Source organism: Gobio gobio (genome assembly GCF_949357685.1).
Source record: "Gobio gobio genome assembly, chromosome: 13".
NCBI classification, from domain to species: Eukaryota; Metazoa; Chordata; class Actinopteri; order Cypriniformes; family Gobionidae; genus Gobio; species Gobio gobio.
The window spans coordinates 37,435,772-37,457,150 of record NC_137106.1 but is presented as its reverse complement, the minus strand read 5'-3'; the positions used below and the strand labels follow the sequence as shown (position 1 = coordinate 37,457,150).

The 21,379-nt window shown below is 35.2% G+C and overlaps 1 protein-coding gene across 1 annotated transcript; it reads right to left on the bottom strand.

Moving 5' to 3' along the window:
- Window positions 1-194: 194 nt before the first annotated feature.
- snx6 (sorting nexin 6) lies at window positions 195-18,556 on the bottom strand. The gene is made up of 14 exons (XM_079832308.1): window positions 18,517-18,556; window positions 18,334-18,384; window positions 16,873-16,977; window positions 16,616-16,726; window positions 13,971-14,092; window positions 11,603-11,726; window positions 11,063-11,158; window positions 8,713-8,818; window positions 7,203-7,278; window positions 7,073-7,112; window positions 5,583-5,669; window positions 5,106-5,265; window positions 1,179-1,264; window positions 195-1,093 (listed from the first exon to the last, which is right to left on the bottom strand). The coding sequence occupies exons 1-14, from the start codon at window positions 18,520-18,522 to the stop codon at window positions 1,040-1,042; spliced, it is 1,224 nt and encodes a 407-aa protein (XP_079688434.1). The 5' UTR covers window positions 18,523-18,556; the 3' UTR covers window positions 195-1,039.
- Window positions 18,557-21,379: the final 2,823 nt, after the last annotated feature.

The window sequence follows — 21,379 nt, the reverse complement described above, 5'->3', positions numbered from 1 at the left end:
TAAAATAAAGAAATATTCCTGTTAATTACTTAAATATATCAGATTCCCGTTATTAGGGCCATACGTTGGTTGCTGTAAATGTATTTTTATCTAGCAATTTTGATATTTAATAATCAATTATAGGCCATTTAAATTTCTCCCACACTAAGGAATTGTAGGCTTGATTGATTGTATTAAAGAAATAATATCCGACTCGTAAGCGAACACTGCCTTTATTTATTTTTTCTGTTCACATAAAAAAAAAATCTCACTTAAAGTAAACAGCATCATTTATTTTTTTTGTTTTTTTCATGGTCATTTTATCATTGTTCACCAGAGTTTATGTCAGCATTCCTCCATCTGAATAAATGGAAGCTTTGGTCACATATTGTGAATAAGAAAACAACATTCATATACAGTGCACTTAAAAAAATTCTTGAGAAAAAAAATGCATCCATGTATGATTTTCTTTTAACAATATCATATTAATCTACGTTTTAAGGCAAACATACTGAAGCATTATTTGTTAGGAATGAAAAAAGAGAGGAATAAACTGCTCTGCATAAAATTAGTCTGATTACGATGATTCATTATAGCTATACCATGAAAACTTACACATGTACAAGGCTTTGAGTGACCATACACTTTAATTGTAATAACAATCAGCTCAACTTGAACAAGATATCTGAGCAGCATCCACACACAGATCACCAAAACTAACTTTAAAGATTACAACAGGAAAAACAAAAACAAGCGAAACGAAACTGACAGATAAACGAACTGGACAGAAACGAGAGTGATGTAGCGAAAAACAATTAACAATCAAAAGTTAAAAATGCGTGATTAAATGAAGTCGTATATCTTGTGCTGTGTGGACCGGTTGATCTTCCACAGTGGACTGCCTCACTTTTAGGGGGGGTTGTGGAGGGAGTATGGTGTCTCTGGTAGTGGTAAGTACAGAAGTCTCTTTAGACAAACTGACCCCAGGTATGTTCTCTCCTCCATCTTCCGAATGAAGACGAGACCAAAGAGACCTATATGGAGAACCTGGTTCAAGGACCTAAGTGTCTCCTTTCAGGACCCCCAAACAGCTCTGCAGCAACTGTAGATTCCCCTGGACAGAGATTAGGGCATATAATCAATATATAATCCATGGATCTGACATCATTGAAGAGTCACAGTATAAAGTAAACGGAAACCTTGGCATGTTTGAGTTCCAGCTCGGCCAGTTCCACCAAGTTCTTTCTGAATGCTGCTACTCGCCGTGTCTTGAAATCTATCAGTTCTAAATGGAAAACAAGCATTGGGCAACGAGCATTAATATTTAGTAAGCAAACAGCGATTTAGCAGATGCTTTTATCTAAAGTAACTTTCAGTAATCTTAATAGAGAGACAATCTCCTTTTGAGCAATCTTAGGTTAATAGCAGTTTGTCACATGAAAACAATTAAATTCAATTTATTTTCAAAAAACAAATTTCCACAACACCACGCCAAAACTATTTTCTCTATGCAAAATAAATACACAACTTCTGTGTGAAGAAAGACCGCACGATTTGGGGATAATATTTACAAAAAAAAATTGCACAATTTGGTCCAAATTCTGTCATATACTGTATGTATGCAGAGGCGAACCAACATTGAGTGGGGGCCCCAGGCAAAATTAATCAATGAGGCCCTATTAAATGTTTTTGTTTTATGTTAATATATCTTCGTTATCTAACTTTACAACATACAAAAAATAGTAGTCAAAATACATCTAACAAAAAAAATTTTTTTTTAAGTGTTTTAATTTTTAAAACATTAAAGTGCTTTTTGTTTAATTAACAAAATGTCAATCTTTATCTTCGTAATGTAAGATACAATACAATATCTTCAAAATACAGTAAGCTTCATATTGATAACCAGTTGTCACCTTAAAACGGTGCTTTGTGTGGTGGTGACAGGAAAATTCCATTCTCCGCATATAGAAATATATGGTTATCATTATAATGTAATCTTTATTTTATTAGTTTATCAACTAGCCGATTACATAAGCAGAGAGTATTTGTTTTCGATTTGAGTTTGTTTGTTTAAAAGTACACATTTCAAGCTTTCTATAGGCTAGATATGTTTCTCATATATAGCCTATGTGAGGCAAGAAGCCTGTTACGCTTAGTTTCGGTCCATTTATGAGATGCGCTGCAGACTATAGATCGAAAGAAAGTGCGCGTCCTGTTTGTTCTGTATGACCATAAATTACTGTTGGTCTCTCGCGGCGTTCGCTTCACTTTTCATATACAGCGCCTCATAGTTATCCGTCTGGTTCGCTCAAATCCTGCATTTTCTACAGTTTGAAGAAGGCGGCAGATGCGAGGTAACGAAAGCATTACCAACGTAACGAGAGAGGGGGCCCACTAAGGGGGATGCAGAGATGTCGCTGCATGTTTATATGACTATTTCTGATTGTTTAAATGATCAGCCCTCGGGGGCCCCCTCAAAATGCGGGGCCCAAGGCAAGTGCCTGCCTTGCCTGCCCTATTGCGACGCCTCTGGATGTATGTATGTATGTATATATTATATTAATTATATTATAATATATATATATATATATATATACACACACACACACACTCACACACACATTTTTATTTTACAATACAATTACTTTTTTTGTGTGTCTGTCTTCAGTTTCAAAATGTTAAACCATCATGTTTTTATTTTGGTGGAGAACAGCAGGGAGCTCTTAAAGTCAGCATGAATTTAAATAAATCTAAATGCATATTATAGGTCTTACTGTGAACAATTCATCCACGCATTCATAATGTTTAATCAAAACGTCTCCAATCATTTAGTCAGTTTAAACCCCAACCCTGCAAGCTCACATTCTCCACTTTTGAGTGCAACGTCCACATTTCAAAATCAACAACCGATGCATACAACCGAGTCCCCGCCCTACATTTTTTCTTTTTGATAATCAGTTTCACTCGGATGAATGCCACAATACAAAAGAAAAGATCTGTTGTTACTTCAAGTTTAATCGCAACTTTAAAGCTTCTCTTTTGTTGAAAACAGCCACTTTATAAGCGTTCTGAGACTGTGAAAACACCAGATCATGAGATGAACAGCTCCACGCTTCACTCTGAAATATGCTTTGCACACACAGGGGTTGGACAATGAAACTGAAACACTGGCTAATATAGTGTTGGAGGTTTCGATGCAAGAGGAAGCTGTCTGAAAGGGATGTGCAGGTGCTAACTCAGATTGTATCCCAAAAAAAAACACCAAACCCCATCAGCCCAAATCACTGCAGAATTAAATGAGTACCTCGACTCTCCACCAAAACTGTTTGTCGGGAGCTTTAGAGTCAATATTCACGGTCGGGCTGCTTTAGCTAAACCTTTGGTCACTCGTGCCAATGCCAAATGTTGGTTTCAATGGTGCCAACACTAAAATTTTGGTCTTTGGACAATGTGAAACATGTATTGTTCTCTGATGAGTCCACCTTCACTGTCTTTCTCACATCCATGGGAGTTACGGTGTGGAGAAGACCCAAAGAGACCTGACAGTGAAGCACAGGGGTGGATCAGTGATGGATTGGGCTGCGATATCATGGCATTCCCTACTGTGCTTGATGGGTACGTCACTGCCAGGGACTACCGAACCATTCTGGAGGACCATGTGCACATAATGGTTCAAACATCGTACCCTGTAGGGGGTGGCGTGTATCAGCATGATAATGCACCAATGCACACAGCCAGACTTGTAACAGAATGGTTTGAAGAACATAAAAAGGGAAGTTGAAAATCACCAGATCGAAATATTTTTGAGCCACTGGGGTGTTTTGGAGTGAATCAGAAAACGTTTCCTCCACCAGCATCACATAGTGACCTGACCACTGTTCTGGAAGAGGAATGGCTCAAAATCCATCTGGCCACCGTGAAGGACAGTGTATCTTTTATCTGTCATTCCAAAGACAAACTGATGCTGTATTGGCTGCAAAAGGAGGCCCTAAACCATAATAATTTATTTAAAAACAGGTGTTTCAGTTTCATTGTTTAACCCCTGTATATTTAAAGTCCCCTGTAGTTAATAATTGTATCCCTTAAAACTCATCTTTGATCACAAATAGCTTAAATGTAACTCTACACCCTCGCTTCATGTAGTATATGCAGATCTATGAATATGCGAATTAGCCCCACCCCTATTCACTCACACCAGCTCGGAGATCCACTCGCTCAACTTTTACTCAAGTTAATGTATCAGAATGATAATGCGTTTTAAGTATCGACCTCTACAACGATGAAAACATAACTAATATGATTAGCCTTTGGCTTGACTACGTTATCAAACATGTTGCTTTTGTCACACAAACCATGTTCCCGTTCGCCATTTCAGTCAGAGAGCTGCCTTCTGAAAATCAGTATCCTTAGAAACGCTTTGAACATCATAGAACGCCAGTGGAGAAAGGCATATACGTAGGTCATCATCATAACATCGTAATATACATCATATATATATAATTCACCGGCTATATTGTAAATGTACCCTATTTTTCATATCAGCAGAAAAATATCCCAGGATAACCTGGCCTCTCTTGAGACTCCCTTGCTTTGGAGCGGTCATAGTTAATGATATGCTAAACACCGACCATACATGACGTGATTGGTTTCAAGATAGTTTGTGACGTCAGAAACACCAGTGATTTCAAACCATATCTTTGGTTCACAGCAGTTTTAAGGAGAAAATACTCATCAATGGTGTTGACCGATGAATTTGCAAATGGTTTGTCTTAAAGCATATTCAAAACACCACATGGACATAAACAACATTAAAAACCATAGATTATTAGATCGTAGCCTTTGCAATTGTATAATAGAACTACAATTTTGGATTTATTTCTATTATTTGTGAAGCCCTAGTATGAACTGACACAATCAGAACAAGTCTTAAAAAAATGTGCAGATCTGTGGAGCTGGGTTTTGGACCAATGAGATTTAACTAACAGTGGGAGGAGCTAACTAGTGTAACACCTAAAACCAAGTAATCTTCAAATGTTAATTTCCTGTGTGGGTTTTACAAGGATTTACAGGGAAGATATGCTTTTATTATGCTGCAGCTGGTTAGGAAATGATACAAATAAAAGTACCTTGTTTTGCAGATTCAGAGATTTTCTCAAACTTCTGACAGCACACTTGCTGTGTGGTTTCTGCTTGGAGGACGTCCTTGTTTTTAGCTCGGGCTTTGTCCAGAGCTTTATTAGCATTCTCATAATCAACCAATGCCCTTCCTCGTCTGTACAGGAGGTCCTGTTGAGGAGATAATGCTGTTTACAACTAAAGAAACTCATATAATCTAAAAACATTTAAAATGGTTTCAGCAAGCAATAACTAAGAATAGTAGAAGATTAATACTGGGCAACAAACAATTAATACTGTAAAAAACTGAATCATATGGTCCAAGAGGTCACTGTTTTGCTTTGGTGTAAAATTAATGGTCAGAATCACTGTTGTGGCTCAATTACATTGTATCCCAGGGCTTGGCTAGATCAACAAATCACTCCCTAATGTAGGAACGACCTTTAATGAGCAGCCGTCAGTTCAATATGCTGACCACACGTCTCTACCTTAGCGGCTTGCGACTCCCTGAGGTAGTACTTCAACAAGTCGGCAAGTTTCAAATCCTCATCGGCTGCTACGCGCGCTTCAATTTTCTGCACAGGAAACAGAATTTGAAAACAAGTGAGAGAAAGAAGTGTGGGACTTTACAGTCCCTAACTCTCTGATTCATTCTTTTTGACTAAAAATTGCTGAGGCTAGAAACACAACAAATTCATTTTTCTTTACCTCAGAGAGTAAGACTCACAAAATATATTTAAAAAGTTAAAAAACGACATTTCATTATCATAATTTTATCATCTATATTATTGTGAACAATTAAAGTACATTAGTTGCAATGCACTGAACTGAGATGAATAAACAAATACTTATATTTTAAAGGAATACACCAAGGTTTTGTGACTTTAGCTTATTCACCGTATCCCCCAGAGTTAGATAAGTCCATACATACCATTCTCATCTCTGTGCGTGCCATAACTCTGTCTGACGCACCCACCTCTAGCCTAGCTTAGCACAAAGACTGGAGGTAAATGGCTCCAGCTAGCCTACTGCTCAATAAGTGACAAAATAACGCCAACATTTTCACATGTTGCGATGTGTATAGTTACATCGTGTAGTACTAAGACCGTAAGAAAATGAAAAGTTGCGATTTTCTAGACTTATATGGGTAGGAACTATTCTCTAATTCCTGCGTAGTAATCAAGGAACTTTGTGCCTTACCATGAGTGCAGCGGCGCAATGATATTACACAGCGCCTGAAAATAGGCTAACTTCCGTCAGCATAACCAACATGACAACCTGCTTGCTGGGGACTATTTTCAGGCGCTGCGTAATATCATTGCGCCGCTGCACCCATGGTACGGCAGTAAAGTTCCTTAATTATTACGCAGGAATGAGAGAATAGTCCCTAGCCATATCGGTCTAGAAAATCGCAACTTTTCATTTACCGTTGGTCTCAGTACACGATGTAACTATACACATCACAACATGTAAATAGGAAAATGTTGGCGTTATTTTGTCACTTATTGAGCAGTCGGCTAGCTGGAGCCGTTTACCTCCAGTCTTTGTGCTAAGCTAGGCTAGCGGTGGGTGTGTCAGACAGTTATGACACGCACGGAGATGAGAATGGTGTGTATGGACTTATCTAACTCTGGGGGATACGGTGAATAAGCTAAAGTCCCAAAAAGTTGGTGTGTTCCTTTAAATAACGAACTTAAAGATATGAGCAATATAAAAAATATATAGTTTAACCATTTTTAAATGATAGTTTAACAATATTATATTGTAAGGTGTTACCAATATTTCTTATTCATTCTATGTCAATGTGTTGTTGATATACACAGATATGAATGTTCTGATGTGTTTTTGTCAAAGGTTTAATAGACATCGTTGTCATTTAGGAATGAGTTTGCGTGGTGTTTGAATTGAGACTGCGGATCTTTTAACAATTAATCGCACAACAACATTAAAATTATGTTATAGAACTGGAAATGCTTACCCGTGTTTTCTCAAAAAGCTCCGATACTTTTAGGAAAAATCTGTTTAGAAGTGACCGAAACAAAACATCAAGTCAAAAAAGAAGCTATGACATAGAAATGTGGAGCTACATGGGGAAATCGATGCCATACTTGCACAGATCTGTGGAGTCTTGGGTTCCTAAGGTGTACAGCGTGGAGGCGATTCTGTTGATATCATCTGCCGCACCTGAAACACACGCCCTGTTAGATCTCTAGAGGAGGAAAAGCTGTCAGTGTTTCACACATTCATTGCTGCAGCACTTAACACCGTTTCACAGCATTCTGCTTCTCCAGATCATGTTTCAGTGTTGTGCCAATAAGACTGGCGGCACACAAGGAAACGCAAAACATTTGGCGCCGCACATGATGCAAGAAAATCATGTGAATGACAAACACATTTAGAAAAAAAAATCTGTATTAATAGAAAGCTTTGCATTCAAATCTCGAAAAAAAAAACTTAGTTTATACATTATTCAGATAATCTGACAAAACCTTTCCTCAGGGAGAGTTATTTGTTATTGCTAAAAGGCCAACAGAGTCACCTGACATTTGCTGGCTTCCTGACAAATGACATGTTTTCCCACTAAGCAACACTAAGTACCGCCTTCGGTTTCCTGTTAATGCTCCATAACAGGGAAAACCAACCTTTCCAGTGTCCATAGCTGCAGGCAAATTAATACTGGACACAAAAAGAACTAAACAATATAAAACAAGGAAACGCCCTTATTATGATATGGGCGTATTTACAGTTGCAAGAAAAAGTATGTGAACTGCTTGCTGAATCTGAAAATGTGAATAATTTTAACTAAATAAGAGCGATCATACAAAATGCATGTTATTTTTTTATTTAGTGCGGTCCTGAATAAGATATTTTACATAAAACATGTTTACATATAGTCCACAAGACAAAAAAAATAGCTGAAATTATTAAAATGATCCCGTTCAAAAGTTTATGAACCATTGATTCTTAATCCTGTGTGTCATCCACTGGATGATCCACGGCTGTTTTTTTGTTTTGTGATGGTTGTTAATGAGTCCCTTGTTTGTCCTGAGCAGTTAAACTGCACAATGTTCTTCAAAAAAAATCCTCCAGGTCCTGCACATTCTTCAGTTTTGCATATTTGAATCCTCTCCAGCAGTGACTGTATGATTCTGAGATCCATCTTTTCACATTGAGGACGATTGAGGGACTCAAACACAACTTCAATGGTTCAAACATTCACTGATGCTCCAGAAGGAAACACGATGCATATCTTATTCAGGACAGCACAAAATCAAAAAAAATTATGCATTTTGTATGATCCCTCTTATTTAGTTAAAATTATTCACATTTTCTGCAAGGGGTTCACATACTTTTTCTTGCAACTGTACAGTTCATAGATTTGACATTGAATGTCAGTTTCTGGTTTTAAAAAGTTTGAACAAAAGAACCTTAGAAGATGCAAAGCACTGAAAGCATGCATCTGAAATGCTATTGGCAAAGGTATTGTTTGTCATTTATCTCTACAACACACACTTCCTGTGACTGGAGAACTTTGACCTTGCCTTATCCTTGACACTACACTACACTTTCACGTGAGCCGCAAGCATCTATAAATGCGTGATGAAAAGAGAAACTTACTTTTGTGAGACCTGATCATTCGATCAGATTTGGCAGATGAATCTTTGACACGGTTGTGGTACTCTAATAGGAATGTCTTCTCGTGTTCAAAGAAATCATCAACGTCCTGTGATAAAATGGAAATAAATATACAATTTATAAAATGTTGATTGGCACAAATAGCCTATCGATTTCAGTATGAATTTGTATGTGTATAACCAACTGTACATATAAGGAAAAATAAATTTGCCTTTTTAGCACTATTTTAAACTTTTCTTGGGTTAAATTATATTAGCTTGCATTCATTAATATTGACTTGTGTGTGCTTATATAAGTATCATTAAAAATATTAGAATGCAAGTTATTAACGTTTTAAAATTACACATTTCAAGAAATCTAGTGTTTGATCATGTCTAAATATGTATTCAAATGCAAAACCTAAAAATAAGTAAGCAGTTATGATCTGCAATACTTTTGAAGCAACTAGACTAGATACATGTATATGTATTAAAGAGCCATAGAGGCACCTGGTGGTGGGTATTAGCATTATAAATGAAAATTATAATTTTTCCAGCCACAAAATGACTCTAATTTGCCTCTTTGCATTAGAATTCTCTATTTTAACCTTAATTACTACACTAATTGTAATATAGATAAGAAAAATATTAGAAGAAAAATATTTTAAGTGGTCATTAATGGACCATAATTATCGCACAAATAGTATTTACCGGTAATACCATAAGATCTTCTCAAAATATTCAATAAACTTTATTAAACTAAAATATAGAACATTTATTTAATTGAGAAATAGTTAAGGTGCATGGTCACATTTGACCACCAATGAGTATGAGTTTGTGACCAATTAGTAAGGAATACCTGAGGGCTAAATACAAGAAAAACATTAACATTAATGTTGCATCTGCATCACTCTCCATAATAAAACGATCCTGTAAATATGGTTGACGAATAATTATGCTGTACTGTTTATTAAAAATTGCTGCAAATACATGTATAGTGTATAGTTAAGCTGTCGTCGATCCGCTTAAGACATTTTGACAGCGCTGGTTTGTTTAGAACTATTGAGAGCTCCATGAACCACGTGACCACGCACGCCGCCGGAAGATGAAAGCATGTCGCAACTTTGTTTTTCAATGCCTCTGGCTTTAACTGTTATGACACATTAATTAACATAATTGAATTTCATATTAAAACTTTTTAAAAACTTTAAAAGCTTAGACTAGGAAATGCAGCTGTGTCCAGCTCATTCAGGGTGGGGTCTATGCTAATAGGTCTGCAAGCAGTCATGGGCGTGGCCTAATCATGTGATGTCACATTGCATAGAAACTGCAAAGGGCTTATTCTGAGACACAGCTTATGATTTATGGGGATTAAAAAAAGAGGAGTGGGTAGATTTTTAGCATTTTAGGAGGGATTTGTACACACACCGCCGACACACATTTAAAAGTGAGTTTTACACAACAGGTCCCCTTTAAATGTACATTAACATTCAAATGCAAGTAAGATTATTTTTTTAAAAGAGATCAATACTTTTATTCAGCAAGGATGCATTGAATTAATCAAAGTTGACAAAGACATTTGAAATGATACAAAAAATAAATAAATGCTATTATTTTTAACTTTCTGTACATCAAATTAATAATTAATAAAAAAAATATATAACCGTTTCTACAAACTGAACTGTTTTTAAAGTTCATAATATGAAATGTTTCTTGAGCAGCAAATCGGCACATTAGAACGATTTCTGAAGGATCATGTGACACTCAAGAGTAATGATACTGAAAATACAACTTTGCATCACAAGAATAAATTACATTTTAAAATATCCTAACATAGAAAACAGGATCTTTTTAAAACAATGTTTACTTACAAACATTTGAAGGCTACATGCTGTTTACATGTATTATTTACTCATGAATAATTTAATCATAAATAATAAACTCATTAAATGTTTTAATTTTTTTTATTAAATTAATTTGTTAAATAAAATAATAGAAGAGTTCCAACAGTTTTTGCTACGGTACTCAACTTGGTACTGAGAACCATGAAACTTTACTGGTATTGGTATCGACTGGAATTTTGGTTCCATGACAACCCCATTTTATATATATTTAAAACTATATTTTTCAAGGTTTTAGTAATCGTGCATTCCACTACTAGTGAAGCATTCACCAGAGAGTCATAAACCATCATTCAACCCACACAGTTGAACACAAAAAAGCTCAAGCCCAAGTAAATCATTTCTCAGAAAGGTGGCTGTCGTCGTGGCCTCCCTCTCCTCCCCCTAATTTCTAAAGCAGAGTCACATAAAACAGTCACATGACATGAGAAGAAGGCCTCAGATTGAACTGACCTTCACTCCTGCCACAAGAACCCCATCTGCAGACTTCACCACATTCTTGAAGAAATCCTCCAGCCTTTCCTTCTTGTTTTTCCCTCGTACACTCAGCTGTAAGTTCAAGTGGCAAAATGAAGGACAAATGAACAATTAAAATGCTCAGAAATATGTGTTTTGCCTACTGAGAAGGACACCAGCATTTCTATAAGGGCTTTGTTTTGCCCTGCTTTGCACAACCTCAACTGCAGCGGTTTTGCACTTTGTCATGAATAATCTGATATTTTGGGTAGTGTGCATCAAGTTTCAAATGAAAAGAGAAAAATAAATGAGATTTCAAGGAACATTTAATCTTTTCTAATTCATTGGATTAACAAAAAAAAAAACATAATCAAATGTTTAATATATACAAGTTTTTATTTGAACTTAAAAAAAAACTAGTTGCACAACAGCAGTCAATACTAGTAATAATAACAGTTAAAAACAATTGCAATAAAACTTTTTCAAACAATTTTCCAAACATTTTAGAACAATAATGTTAAAATATGTCACACTTACGTCTTGGTTGTACTCTAAGAAAACATGAAAGTTCAAGTCTTTGCGCAGGACGGGATGAGCAGCAACACGGCACAGAAAGACCTCGTGCATTGCCACGGTCTTCTTGAAGATGGCCAGATATTCACTGCAACACATTTTCATATTAATATCAATATTATTATTATTATTATTAAAGGGTTAGTTCACCCAAAAATTTTTAATTACGCCATAATTTACTGTGATAATGTGATTGTGATAGCCAAACACAATCAGAGATATAATAAATAATATCCTGGCTCTATAATGGGAGTGATTATCTGAGATTTTGAAACACAAAAAAGTGCATCCATCCATCATAAAAGTAATCTATACAACTCCAGGGAGTTAATAAAGGCCTTCTGAAGCAAAGTGATGGGTTTTTGTAAGAAAAATATCCATATTTTTAACTTTATAAACTATCCAGGATATTATTTAATATAACTCCGATTGTATTTGGCTGAAAGAGGAAAGTCCTATACACCAGGGATGGAAATTAACTTTTTTGTCCACCGGCCACTGTGGCTGGTGGATTTCAAAATCTACCAGCCACTCAATGTTTTTATCAGCCACTTTCTTGTTTTTAACCGACAATGTGTAACTGCATGTGAAAATTAATTCTACAAGCTCTACAATACTTAAGCAGTTTATTTAATCTCAAGTCTCAATGAAACACTGACATTTTCTCTCTTATACACACACAAACCATGAACTGATATACATTTCATTAAATGAGTAGGGCAGATTAATGGATGTGGCATTTGGATGATTCGTGGTCTTTTATGGCTTCCAGTTTTAGGTTTTTAGTCCCAACAATGAAACTATTAGTTTTGGCATCTTCTGAAGCGTGTTGACGACATACTAGGGTTGCCACCTTCAGTGTGAGTGCCCCATTCACGACAATATAAAATATAAAATGTTATATTATTTTACATTTGATTATTTAATTTATTTCTAAAGAACTCTTTAGTAGCCTATTTGGTGCACTTTAAAGGGATAGTTCACCCAAAACTAAAACATTCTGTCATCATTTATTCTCCCTCATGATGTTTCAAACCTGTATGAGTTTCTATGTTCTGCTGAACACAAAAGAAGATATTTTGAAGAAAACTGTAACCAGGCTGCTTTGGGGGCACCATTGACTTCCGTAGTAGGAATGAATCTTCCAATGTGTTCAACATAACAAAGAAATACATGTTTGGAACAACTTGAGGGTGAGAAAATGATGACAGAATTTTCATTTTTGGGTGAACTGTCCCTTTAAGCAGTCATTCTGAACCAGTAATCACTTTTTTGACAATTCTGAAATTCAAAAATGTTGAATTTTTTATTAATTTACTTAAATTATGACTATATTATTATCTTAGTCAACTTTTATTTATAAAGCGCTTTTAACAATGTAGATTGTTTCAAAGCAGCTTTACACTGTTAAACAGGAAAATAATGCAGCATAATTTTATTCAGCTGTATAGCCATTCTGGAAAAAACGCTGATGTCATCAGTTAATTTCAATTATCATACAGTGACAGTGTGGGCTTTAGATCAATAATTAGATCAGTAATTTAGTTTAAATGTTTAATTTAGTTTATTAATTAGATTTATTTAGATGTTTAGTTGAAAAATTTAGTGTCCCCAACTGAGCACGCCAAGCCAGAGGCAACATTATGTAATTATTTGTCCCATTTTTATCTAAATATTCTTTTAATAAATGTCAAACTTTATATGGCAGGATTATTTATTATGTATGATTAAAATGATACGTTAATAAGCAACTGAAATGCTTCTCTGCAAAGTGTGCAGTTCGCCTGAGGTTCATCACGAGTTACTGGGCAGACCCATTGATAACTTTTTTTCTATTCAGCCCTATATCTGGAGATCCTCTTGCGTTCAAACGGTGGACACGACGCGAGCTCGATATGTTTTTAAAAAAAACGCGCAAGTTTACAGCTCATGTTCTCGAGACTCCGCCGCTATGGCAATAAAGCCGCTAAAACGCAACTACGCGCAAATTAACTTCTCTACTACTTATTATGAATTTGATTTGTAACGCCATATTTTTTTGAAGGTGTGCCTCCTCTAAAAGTGTCCGCCGTCCAGGTGAAACAGTAGGCTATGCTATTTTTATTTACCCGCCACGGTGCCCGGTAGGTGAAGCGAGTTTACCCGTTACAACACAAAATCACCTGCATTTGGCTGCTGGCGGGTGCTAATTTCCATCCCTGCTATACACCTATGATGGCTTGAGGGTGAATGGATTATGGGTTAATTTTCATATTTGGGTGAACTAACCATTTAATGAAGGTGTGCAACTAACAACACAGTAACCAACGGATATGAAGACAAATCGACTCACGCCTCCAGTTCCTGTTTCATCTTAGTGAACTCCTCCTTGGTCATAGATCCCTCACCTTCACCCAGCTTCTGAAGTTTCTCCCGTGATGCATCGAAATCCGGTCTCGGAGGAGCCGGCGGAATCTACAGGGAAAGTCTTTCCATTAGCTATCCAAGGGGCATTTTGATTCCCAAAACTGTTTCAGCGTTGGTAATTAAACTCTGGGATTCGTAATATCATCAGTTACTGAATGAAAAACGCAGTCACTCATGCTGCCGTTCCTAATGCAAACTCAAAGTTCTATAAATAATTCAGGCCAGCTTTGATGATATTGTAAATGGCACTCAGTGCCATGACACTTTCTTTGTTGAGTATTAATAGGAGCATCCCAGATGAAACTACATTAAATCAGAAGCCAATGAAAATAGAGAATAGGACAGCAGGCCCTGTCCATTTCTAATGATCACTTGTCATTGAATAACATACACTACCATTCAAAAGTCTGAGGTCAGTAAGTAAGGGATAAAGTACATTCAGAATAAACCCTGACAGGGTGATCATATATTCTATGATAACAACCGGCTGGATGTACATTATCCTGCTTATTGCACAGCTACTTGCCACATAAGTAAATAGTTAGACATGAAATATTGATCTGAGTTAAGATATTTTATTAGCTCTTTAAACGGCAAGCTTCCACAAAGAAAGCAATTGCAAGCTGATGGACATTTAAAGGGATAGTTCACCCACATATTAATATTGTCATTAATTACACGTCATCATGTAGTTTCAAACCCGTAAGACCTTCGGAACACAAATTAAGATATTTTTGATGAAATCCGAGAGCTTTCTGTCCCTTCATAGACAGCTATTTCAATGCCCAGAAAGGTAGTAAAGACATTCCAGTGGTTCAACCTTAATTTTATGAAGTGACGAGAATACTTTTTGTGCGCAAAACCCCCCCAAAAATAACGACTTTAAACAATAATCTCTTCTACGCTGTTGACATAGTGTAAACAGTGCAGCGCTTCTGGGTTTACGTCAGAGCGCCGGCTTACCATTGGCCGACGCTGTTCATGCGAGCACCACAACGCATGTGTGTGAAGCTGACGCAGGAGCTAGCCAATGGTGAGCCGCCGTTCTGCCGTAGAACTCGGAAGTGCTGCAGTGTATTTACTACATCAACAACATAGCAGAATGACATTGAAGAGATTGTTGAATTAAGTCGTTATTTCTGTTTGTTTTTTGCGCACAAAAAGTATTCCCGTCGCTTCGTAAAATCAAGGTTGAACCACTGGAGTCACATGGACTTTTTTAACGATGTCTTTACTACCTTTCTGGCCCTTAAAAGTTGCAATGACCTCGCCGTCTATGGAGGGACAGAAAGCTCTCAGATTTCATTAAGGTCTTATGGGTTTGGAAGGAACGACTTGAGGGCGAGTAATTAATAACAGAATTTTCATTTTTGGGTGAACTTACCCTTTAAGGGATACGGAACAGTCATACCACTTATTACACGGCATTTCACCACATAAATAATTATGGGGATATGAGATATTGATCTGAGATTAAACCATTTTAAAATTGTACCTGTTTGTTATCTTAAAATCCATTACAGTGTACAAAACAATTGTTGCAAAATAGCAGCAGCTATTTAGCGAGTCTGCAATACCAGATGAAATAATTAAATAACTGTACATAAAATTGATTTGAGTTTTATTATTTTATTTTCTCAATGCTCACTAAACGCAAAACTTCCACGAGGAAAAAACGCTCCTAGCAAGCGTAAAGTGCCAACTTCAGTAACCCCGATGAGCCCGTGTTAGCAGTTTTACCGCTGGTAAATAAAGTATTCCAAAGAGCTGTGTAATAAGATTTTTTTTTAAACATAATCTCTTATGTATTCACCAAGGCAGCATTTACATTTTTCATAGTAATATTTCAGTTATTTATATATAATATATTTTAAAGTGTAATTTATTACTGTGATGCAAAGCTGAATATTCAGCATCATTACTCCAGTCTTCAGTGTCACATGATCCTTCAGAAATCATTCTAATATGACGACTTAATGTCATAATGTTGTAAACAGTTGTGCTAACCGTGAAACCATTTCTTTTTTTTTCGTTTCGTTTTTAATTTAAATCTTTTATAACATTATAATTTATCAATTTAATGCGTCTTAGCTCAGTTAGCTGAATAAAATTATCAATTAATGACCACAAACTTTTGAACAGTACACATAATACGACCTCAAAAAATCATAAAGCACATCAAACATCCCCATGAAATATCTTACTTTTTTACTTTAAAAATTGTTTCAACCAACATACCCAAATAGGAAACTGTAGCAAAGATCATTTCCCTTTTTTCTTGCACCTGAACTACAACAAAATGACATTCGTCATGCGACAACAGATCTTTTTATGCACACCAGGGCTATAAAAGGACGAGCAATGATTCAGGCTTGGCAAGAGCGGCTGGAACATTTGCTCTCAAACACACATAATGAAGTAGTGTTTAAAAGAGTGTATGAGCCAGACAGTTCAAACAAGCGTCCAGTGGAAAGCAAATAAAAGATTTACAGGCCTGTGATTGTGACTAACACCGTTACATCACTAATCAAGCATTTTTTATAACATGCAAAACTCTCAAAAGGTACTTACAATATAACCTGCGTATTCTTCATTTTCCACGAACGAGTCGTGGAGCCAGATAAACTCTTCATGCTGTCGGACCACGGAAAATTCATTCTGCTTGAAATTAGGTAGAGTGCTCTGAAAAAAAACAAAAACACATAATTCACTCATTTAATGAATGAATGCAGTAAACGCCATATGCATAAGGTCAAGCCGATTTTGGAGGCAGGGCTGAAATCACAAACACACAATCCTGGTAGTTTTTATTCATTGATGTGGTGTACCTTTGTGTGGACGGTGAACTTGACCTTGTCTCGCTCACTCAGAGCATCCGAGATGTCCACCTGTAGTGTGGCGTCAGTTTGAAGATCCACATTCACTGCCCTGGGCTATTAAAACAAGTCAGCAATAAATACAGTGCAATTCTAAGAGCATCAATCTTTCATATTAATCATTGAGGATCACAGGAGACTGAATCTAATACAATCATACTTTATCTGTTATTGAATATTACTTAGTTTAATCTCATTACAAAAAATGTGCAATACATATTGCAGGATAAATGAATGTACAGGTTTCCAGACTGAGTTGAGTTGAGTATATTATGTTTAATTATATCTCTTTTGCAGTAACAATATCTGTGATAAATATAGTATTTTGGCAGAAACAATGGTTATTATGGTAAATGTTTGTGAATTCACACATTATTTTTCAAATTATATTATATTACAGGCTTGGCTTTACTTATTAAATATATTATGTTTATTTGTATCTACATATACACGTAGGCCAAATATATTCCTTCTAAATAAACAGTTTTTACTATATGAATAAAAATGAATAGTATATATAAATGTATATATTATATTATATTATAGGTTTGGCAAATTTTCTTTTTATCTTATTAATTAAATATAGTATGTTTATTTGTATCTACATGTAGGCTAAATATATTCCTTGTAAATATACAGTTTTTACTAAATGAATAAATAACGTAAATCAATGTTTGTGATTTCACACATTATTTTAATTCTATAAAGTAACTCCACAAAACTGACAATATACCATGGTTTCATGACATGAAAGTACCAGGGTATTTATAGAAATACCCTGGTACTTTTAAGAAATAACCTTTACTATGCACAGTAGCATGGTATCAAAGTACCACGGTACTGCTGCAGTACAGTATTTTTGCAAGGCATATATTAATAAAAAAATCATCCAAACATTAAGAGTTGAATTGCAGAATAACACTTGATGATACATTCTGGAGCAACATTGTTTTATTTAATGTTCCATTATAAAGTAATAATGTTTTCATTTTATACAAATAAGAATGTCACATTATTGGACTAAAGTAACAGCTTTTACAAAGTAATATCTGCCCAAAGCAAACAGCAGTTCGATGATGACAGAGACTAACTAACTGCTTATTATATAACTTTATCAGGCTTATTAAAAGCAGCTAGCTCAGTTTATGGTTAATGACATGATGTGGTTTGTGGCTTCTTGCCCTAGTTTCTGGTATAGCCATCAGACTAGAGAGGCATTGTGCATACACGGGTTTGTGTGTGTGAGGTTTGTCAGGAGGAAGTGCACGGACGGACTCAAATAGGACACACACATACTGGGCCACAGTGACACCAGCAGTAATACACACGCCCTTTACACGACTACAAGCACACACAACAAACAGCCGGGGAACAGACAGAGAACAGAAATGGGAAAAGACAAAAAAAACTTACTCCTCTGTCCTCTTCCGAGAGGAAATCGGGACCATCGTCCAGCCCTTCTTGCTGTGGAGAGACACAGAAATATCAGAACGAACGATCGGAATATAAAGACGACAGATCGTTATTACGCGATGCATTGGAGGATTGTAGGTGTAAATGATGAAGGTGGAGGGAGTAAGAGAGAAAAGCACCCACCATCATGGCTGCTGCGGGTGGAGTATGAATGTGGCGGAGTGTGTGTGACGTCAGTGAGGCAGGAGCTCTGAGAGGTGGAGCCTTCAAGTGTTCAAGTACACAATGATCAGGGTTTGGACATCAAGCCTTTCTTTCTTTCTTTCTTTCTTTCTTTCTTTCTTTCTTTCTTTCTTTCTTTCTTTCTTTCTTTCTTTCTTTCTTTCTTTCTTTCTTTCTTTCTTTCTTTCTTTCTTTCTTTCTTTCTTTCTTGTAATAATAATAATACAGTATATTAAGTATATGGTATAGGTTTGGCTTTACTCTTTTTCTTGGCTAATCTCTATGTTTTGTTCTCTTATCAGATATGTTTATTAGTAACTACATTTACATAAATATACTCCTCGTAAAGAACTTTGTAAACTGTTTTTACTACATTAATAAATTAAGTGTTTATTAGTATATTATATTATATTATATTATATTATACTATATATTACATTTATTATAGGTTTGGCTTTACTCCTAATTTTATTGTTATCTTATTAAATATGTTATGTTTATTTTTATCTACATATAAATGTAGGCTAAATATATTCCTTGTAAATCACTTTGTAAACACTGTTTTTCCTATATGAATAAATAACATTAATAATGATATTATTATTAATAATAATATTCGTATTGATTGCAATTATTATATTTTATTAATTATATGATATATTACAGATTATATGTTACTTTTAATTTTCTTGTTAGCTTATTAAATATGTTCTACATATACATGTAGGCTAAATATATTCCTTGTAAATCACTTTGTAAACACTGTTTTTATTATATTAATACATAACTTTTAATAATAATAATATTCGTATTGTTTGCAATTATTATAATACATATTTTACTATACTATATTATATTATTTAGTGCTAACAATATTAATCGCATCCAAAATAAAAGTTTGTGTTTACATAAATGTGTGTGTACTGTGTATAATTGTTATGTATATATAAATACACACATATGCATGTATATATTTAAGTAAAATATTTATATTCATAAATAAGATAAATTATATCAATATATATACAATACATACATGCAAATATTTCTTAAATATATACATGAAGGAGTGTGTATTTATATATACATAATAATTAAACACAGTACACACATATATATTATGTAAACAAAACTTTTATTTTGGATGCGATTATTCGATTGCCTAGCACTAATTATTTTATATTCCAGGTTTGGCTTTACTTTTAATTTTCTTGTTGGCTTATTAAATATGTTATGTTTATTTGTATCTACATATAGGCCTATGTATATAGGTTAAATATATATGTATTAATAAATAACTATATAATAATAATAATATTTGTATTGATCGCAATTATTATAATACATATTTTACTATATTATATTATTATATTGGCTTTGCTCTTTTAATGTTTTTGATCTTTTTATTCATATATATTATAATTATTATTATTAATAATTATTATTAAGTGCATAAGAAGAAAGTTATAAAGAGATTATATAACAAACTTCATTACAGTCATACAGTGAAATATTGACTTACAGAATCTGCACAGAATGAGGGTCACTGCTACAATTCTCACTGATTTATTGACATGATTGTGTGTTGATGTGATACTCACCAATAGAGGGCGACAAACCGACTTTAATCATTGAAAGGACAACTGCTTATCTTCACCTGCTGGTGGAGTGAGTGTGATGCTGTGATTATCATTACTGAAATACTGCACTAATAGATCATTGCCAGTCAGATGAGTTTGAAAGAATCAGAGAATGATCATTTATCACAAAATTACAGATTATAGAATAATTATCTGACTTCCACTCACCACTTTGTCCTGTGTTATAGTTTGTGGTTACTGATAGACTTCAGGTAATGATCAACCAATGGTCAAGAGTCAATCTTGGACCTCCAGAAAACTAACCATCATAAAACAGTAAAAAAATATTTCTGTACACCAAATACTTTATCATCATAAGGTTAACGAGCATATTTACCCTACATGTATAAAATCAGATAACATCATATTAATTGCTCAACTTTGGTGCATTCAAGTGATTTAATGAATTGCATGGGAACATATTTGTAATTTATGATTATGTATTAAATTGTATCTGACCATGTACAAATATATATATATATACATGTTTTTCTGCTGCATACTGCCCACTGGTGCTGCATAATATTAATGTCAAAACAGCATGTACAAGTGTTAAGTTAACAATATACACTATATTGCCAAATGTTTTGGGATGCCTGCCTTTACAGGCACATGATCTTTAATCACATCCCATTCTTAATCCATAGGGTTTGAGTTGGCCCATCCTTTGCAGCTACAACAGCTTCAACTCTTCTGGGAAGGCTTTCCACAATGTTTAGAGTGTTTTTGACCATTCTTCTAGAAGCGCATCTGTGAGGTCAGGCACTGATGTTGGACGAGAAGGCCTGGCTCACAGTCTCCGCTATAATTCATCCCAAAGGTGTTCTATCGGGTTGAGGTCAGGACTCTGTGCAGGCCAGTCAAGTTCCTCCACACCAAACTCGCTCATCCATGTCTTTATTGACCTTGCTTTGTCATGTTGGAACAGGAAGGGGCCATCCCCAAACTGTTCCCACAAAGTTGGGAGCATTAAATTGTCCAAAATGTCTTGGTATGCTGAAGCATTAAGAGTATCTTTCACCAGAACTAAGAGGCCAAGCACAACCCCTGATAAACAACCCCACACCATAATCCTCCCTCCACCAAACTTTACACTTGGAACAATGCAGTCAGGCATGTACCGTTCTCCTGGCAACTGCCAAACCCAGACTCGTCCATTGGATTGCCATACGGAGAAGGCTTGG